This window comes from Gossypium raimondii, chromosome 13, assembly GCF_025698545.1.
Source record: "Gossypium raimondii isolate GPD5lz chromosome 13, ASM2569854v1, whole genome shotgun sequence".
Lineage (NCBI taxonomy): Eukaryota > Viridiplantae > Streptophyta > Magnoliopsida > Malvales > Malvaceae > Gossypium > Gossypium raimondii.
The window spans coordinates 53,443,733-53,450,239 of NC_068577.1; the positions used below are offsets into that span (position 1 = coordinate 53,443,733).

At 34.8% G+C, this 6,507-nt stretch overlaps 1 protein-coding gene across 1 annotated transcript; it reads right to left on the minus strand.

Annotated features, from left to right (window-relative positions):
• Positions 1–458: 458 nt before the first annotated feature.
• Positions 459–5,719, minus strand: LOC105783581 (protein trichome birefringence-like 5). Its single transcript, XM_012609121.2, has 5 exons — positions 5,084–5,719; positions 2,385–2,577; positions 1,854–2,047; positions 1,399–1,557; positions 459–1,013 (listed from the first exon to the last, which is right to left on the minus strand). Exons 1-5 carry the CDS (start codon positions 5,455–5,457, stop codon positions 689–691), a joined length of 1,245 nt encoding a protein of 414 aa, XP_012464575.1. The 5' UTR covers positions 5,458–5,719; the 3' UTR covers positions 459–688.
• Between the last annotated feature and the right edge of the window lie 788 nt (positions 5,720–6,507).

The window sequence follows — 6,507 nt, forward strand, 5'->3', positions numbered from 1 at the left end:
AACCGAATTCGGTCGATTAACCGAATTTTTTCGGTTTTACCCGAATTTTGCACACCCCTAGAATATATGACTTATGTATGGCATGACTTCATTTGTAATAGTGGAATTCATAGGTCGTTCAAAGAGTGAATAATATAATCTCACCGACATTGCATGGATTATGAAAAATGAACATGACCACAAGTTATTTATCTAGGACGAATAATTGTTATTACTATTTGTCAGTGACAATCATTTTCATCATAGAAGATGCAATGGTAACCCTGAGATAAAATAAGATCATATTGAGTGAACGAATTTTAATCCAAAGAGATTAAAAATATCTTATGAGGTAACACACTAATGACAAAGTCATTAAAGATTATTTTCATAATTGTATATAATGGGGAGTTCAATCATAGTAGTTTTAGCGGATAGCTAATTTATTAACTATTCCAATTAAAACATCAAGCAAAATATTTTCTTAAAAATCTCTTCTAACACAAAAGCTTCCATATCAATATGAAGAGTTAGAAGGTTGTTTTCAGAAGTAGAAAAAAACAATCTATACTGGCATTTTAAATGGAACAGTTAATAATAATGTCAAGCTAAAATGTAGTGGTTAAATCTAAAATTTGAACATAGTAGAAGGACCAAAACCAAAATTCGCCCTATTCTTCTAATCCGGAAGTTGAAACTCATAGCCTTTTCAAAATTGTTTCTTGAAGACCAGAGTGGCATAGATAAGCTCATTCCAGGCATCAGGAACCCCTGGAAGACACCAGTGGCTGCAATCCTCCCGCCTCATAGAATTCATTTTCCCTTCTTTTAATGCCTTCCCATAGATCCCTGGATGGCCATCTTTGCGAGAATTGGTCAGCCTCGTTACATTCAACAATATCACGGGGACCTTCATTTCCTGAATCACTTCTTCCACTATCTTCATTTTCAAAGGATACGTGTCCAGGACGGCTCCGCTCAAGATTGGTTCAGATTCCCCAGTACATGATCCACCTGAGTTCCAATCCCCTCCCCTATTTCAGGTAGCAGAAATTAATTAGCCAATGTAATCCTATACATCTGCAACAATTTGTGTGCATGCGTTGTGCATAGTTCATGTCATCATGTAAAATACTTTATAATTTGTGTGTAAAATTTAGGGAATTCTTTGATGACAAACCCTATTGACCACAAGGTAAGCAAGCATATCCATTTTGGAATTCAATGAATCACATGAATCTTAATCTTATTTTCCTGTATGATCTTTTCTAAAAAGTTAATTATACATTTAGCCCCTATAATATAGCACTTTTCTCAACTTTGACAATGGGATAAAATTGAAGCTAACCTGAAATAATGATGATAAAAAGGACGCGATGGAAGCTAGTTTAATTATTAATAACACGGGTTCCACTATACCTGAAATGAGCAGAAGAGTATCCACGATAGAGGACCAACTTTGCTTCCGGTTTGATGTTTTCATCAATCCATCTTGCCCAGGTCTTCAAAGCTCTTCGGTAAGCTTCAACAGCATTGAATTTAGGATAAAGATAATCACCTTCTTTGTAATAATTTATCCTGTATCAACTAAATATTCGTTACTCTCCATAGAAAAGTCCTATATTGTTTTGAGGAGATACGATATAGAAATAAAAGGTTTAAAAACACTAAACTAAGCTAGACTTTCATGATCTATGCATTGCAATATTTGCAATGCATCAATACTTATAAACAAGTCTATTGAAGCAAATTTATAATTGCAAACGGAAGGAGAAAACCAGTGACTCTGAATATCAATGATCAGAAAAGTAAACAAATGTAGCATAAAAGTAAAACTAGTATGAAGTATAACCGTAGTAAGATCGATGATGTACCCTCGGGCAGTCTTTCCATGAACCCACCAGTGAGCGGTATTGAAAATGAGAATATCAGCCTGCTTCCATCGATCAGATGTCTTGTCAATTTTATCTATTGATAGAGTTGGATTTGAATTCCCCTGCTCATTAATGCGGATTCCTTCTTTCACCAGAAAATGTGACCTTACAAATACCACTGTACAGTTATAGCCCTGTTCAAAGTTATCAAAAAATATATAAAAGTTCAGACGCAAACTGCTAATGAAGCTTGCATTTCTTTATAATGTGATTTTAAATTTTTAGAAGCAACTTAAACAAGGAGTCAACATTAATGACTATAACTGCTTGATGATGTCAAAAGGTTATTTGAAAAAGATGCTTGTAAGATGTACTTATCCAATTACCAAAATATGAATAAAAGAGTCAAGAAGATTATAGGACAATATTGTGAGTGAGCGATCTAAAAGGGAAATTGCAGCCCTTAGAAGAATGTATGAAATCTATCTGGTATTGAACTTTAGTAATAAAGAAATATAACAAGCATGTTACCTCAAATTTAAATATAAAATACCCTCTTTCTTTAGTTATCTTGTAGCCATGGACCTCATACATTTTGCTCTTATTCGTAAGGCCTTCACGTAGGAGGCATAAGATTGATTCAAACTGATTACGGTTCATGGAGTCCCCAACCAACATCAGCCTTTTACCTCTTAGTCTCTCCAAGAAGTCAGTAGCATTAAACCTGCAATTAGTAAGTAATGCATGAGAGAATTACTGTTAAATGGAGAAGAAGCTGCACCTAGGCAAGCAATATGGCACTACAGGGACAATATATATACCAATGAATTGCAAGTTCCACTTCCAATTCAGTGAAATAGGTACACAGCATTTCTAGCTTCAAAGATGAAATCAAAGATTTTACAGTGGGAAAGGTGAAAATATTATATATTCTTATATTCACGTAAGAACATTTAGTGTACACTTTGAACTCAAGCAAGGACAGGAAGTTTGAGGTTAATAGTACAAAAGTTGAATCAACAGAATGAAAAAAGATACACCTCGACTTGAAATCCAAAGTCAGCAACCAGCCCTCACTTACTTCTAATCCTAGTCATTAGCATACAAGCTTTAAAATATTGGAATTCTTGTCTGTATTCTACAGACCAAAAATCTGAATGGTAATAAGCATCTCTTACCCCTTGAACCAACATAAAAGCAAAAGAAAGGGGTAATTAGAAAAGAAAAAAATTTTCCTTCTGTGTTTGCCATAAGCGATTTTCCCTTACGTTTCCTGCAACTATATATTATTAATCTATAGAAACCAAAATAACCAACCAGCTGTTCCTGCTCTAACACAATACAAGCTTACAACTCTACAAAGTCCAAAAGCCAAATGTAAACATTTGTAGTTTTGGGGGAACTTTCAACACATGGGCTGCGGACACAATACTAGGAGTTACCACTCTTTTCCAAACTCTTAGATGAATTATAGCTGCCAAGATCACTTTCTCTAAAACTAGCATCAAGCTAATAATTGCATTAACTGAAATACCAAGGAGATCCCGCTTGATACATTACATGGACTTGGGGGGTCCAGAATATAGGTATTTGACCAATTAGGGTACTTCATGTTTCTTGGATACTTTTTACAATACTTTTGAGGATCCAAGGGTCATAGCTATATGAATTTTAAGTGCCAAGGTAATGTCAGACACAGGTATGATAGGTTAAAGTGAAGATTCTGATGGCTAAACTCATCCTTTAAGTATTATTAACATTGAAGTGATACAAAGAGGGTATTTCAAATTTAAAAATGACAAGGTAGTGAAAAAGAAAAGCACCAATGATGTACTAACAAAATATTCAAATTAAAATGAAAGAAAAATACTGTTTTGTCATATTCCCAACAGAATAAAAACCAGTTTTCTCTATCTTAAGTCAAAGACTCCCTCTTTCAACAGCCTAAAGGTTAATTAGGACATTAATCAGCAAAAAGGCGCTTATTCTGCCAGTAGCATATAGTCTGGAAATGAATGTTTAGTAAAGACTGATCTAAGCGAGTATGTTGACCAGCAAAGTAAAAGGTATACTCCTTGTCTTGGTGCCTTAACTCACCACCACTACATAAAAGGTTTTCCAGAAAATAAAAAAGAAAAGCACTTACCTCACCATACTACCCAACGCGTACCAGCACACTTAGAACAGCATAACCAACAAGCCTAGCTAAGGTTAAGTCTCAAGAATCAATATCGATGACATAGACACATAACCTAGGTGAACTTAAAACAAAAAAATCATATGGTTCCATAACATGAAAACATAGACATCCTTTGGCGTGAACATTTCTCCTCAACTTCAAGAAGCCTGAAGCTGGTACTCTCAATGTTTAACCAGCCAAAAACATGTGCATAATTTCTTGACTAAGCTAATATGTTAGCATTCGGCCTAAATCAGACATGATGACCTCTGTTTTGCTCGTTAATTCAGTTGTTAATAAGCTAAACAGAAGTCATAACTTAAAGCAACATTTGAAAATTACACATCAATGAACCAGAACTTAATGTTAAGGATCAGTTGTAATATGGTTATAGGCAGTTAGTCAGCTGATTAGTTACTGGGTTGGCTAGGAAGCAGTTAGTCAGTTTAGCTTCTATTAGCTGCAGATTGCTTGTTGTATAAAGTCATAACCTGTACTCATCAAATGCAAGTTAATCAATTCTGAGTTTCAGCCATATACATCTTCTTCTTCTTGGTAGTTTATCTCGTTTCTCATCACTTAAGATGGTTTCATCTTTATAGCATCTCTTATATATGTGGTAGAAAAGCAAATGCATTCCTAAAGAGGAACGACGTCTGGCTAACCAAACTTTTAGCGAAGCAAATAGCTCATCGACTAGACATTTATTTACTTATTGAGTGCTTAAACAATAAGGCCACCTCAAAGTAACAACAATCATTACTGTATGCAACTAACTGTGTGATTTAGAAGGCAATGATGCTTTCACTCAAGTTTAGTCACTGAACTTAGGGGCAACTGAAAGCATGTAGAACATATAACTTATGCCTTTGATAAATGTTATCAGCAAAATCTAGGTTCAGCATTAACTTAACAAAAAATGAAAAGTAGATAAATAAATATGGGAATTAAACCAGCGCCTAACAACTGCAAGACTTGGCAAAGCATTAACAGTTTTAACAATATATGCATATAAAATATAACTTGACCGAAAATGAAAGAAAGAGCATACCTCGGAAGATCGCAGCCGTCAGGCTTCCAACGCCATCTCAAGTAATCAGAATCTGGCCTCCCGTTGCTTTGGCAATCAAAAGCCTCATCAACATAAGGGCAAGAACCCGGTTTGTAAATTGGGTAGTCATCGTCTTTCACCCAAGTTCCAGTGTAAAGATCACACATTTCCCTATTCTCGTGAGCAGTGTCAAGAGTTTGGTTACCATCAATGAATGCGGCATTTGAAGAGTGGATATGGAAGGATGGTTGATAGAAGGAGAGGTAGGGTTCGAGCGTACGTTTGGTGAAGAGGAAAAGGGTAAAGAGGACGAGAAGTACGAAGCAGAGGAAGGTCAATTCGTAACGGGTTTTGTGAGAGATGGAATTTCCCATTTGGATTTGGTTGGCGGAGCACGAGATTGCAATTGCATCTTCTCTTTTCTTTTACTCCTCTGTTGAGTGTATGGACATACACTATATTTATTATTTACATTACAGCAGCTCCAAGAAACCCATTGTTGCTCGCTTGATGGAAATCAATGCAAAACCTGAAATTTCTTTTTCGGGATTGATATATACGTTCGTTCTATTTCGAACACATTTATTTGGGTTTTCTACTTTAATATAGTGAATTTTTTTAGAACAAGTTTTCTTTGGAACGAATATCTCAATATTTGAGTGTAGTTTTGCTTATCTAAGATATATAAAATTATTGATTACTATATGCTCAATATATAAAAAAAGAATGAATTGTATTATACTATTTAAGTTGGTCCAGCTTAAAAACTCTAAAAACTTTTTTTTTAACTAGTTTGTTTTTTTTTCTCTTTTGTTTTAATATTTAGGGTGGGTTTGGATGGGCGATTGAGTGCGGTGCGGTGCGTTTAGTTTACTTTTTGTCTCACGCTACAGTATCACTACAGTATCTAATCTCACCGACATCGCTGTTTTTACACTAACCGCAGTTAAACACACCGCTCATCCAAACTCACCCTTAGTATATGTTTCTTTCCTTTCAATTTATAGATTTATTTTGTGGATATTTTTAATACCTCTACAAATTATGATGAACAAATGATAATACCTGTTGTCGTTGAAACTCCACCACTAATAGCTTCTCTTCAAAAGTGGGTGGCTCATCGTCAGCTTCTTAATTTATTTCTATTTTGAGAACATTTCAGAATGATAAATTATTTCACGAGATGGTTTGGGCTCATGTTATCTTAAGTTCTATATGGTTTTTTTGTTTGTTTGTTTTCCATTGTTTAATAAGTCTTCATCTTGGAAGTTTTTTGTTTATTCTTGTTGCATATTTTTTAGTCTTGCTTATGTATGAAGTCTTCTTTTGCAAGTGATTTTAGAGATGATTTTGTTGTCGTCCTCTCCAATTTGGTAAATGATCGATTCTTTTGTTAATTTTTATTTGTCGCTTTGGACCATATA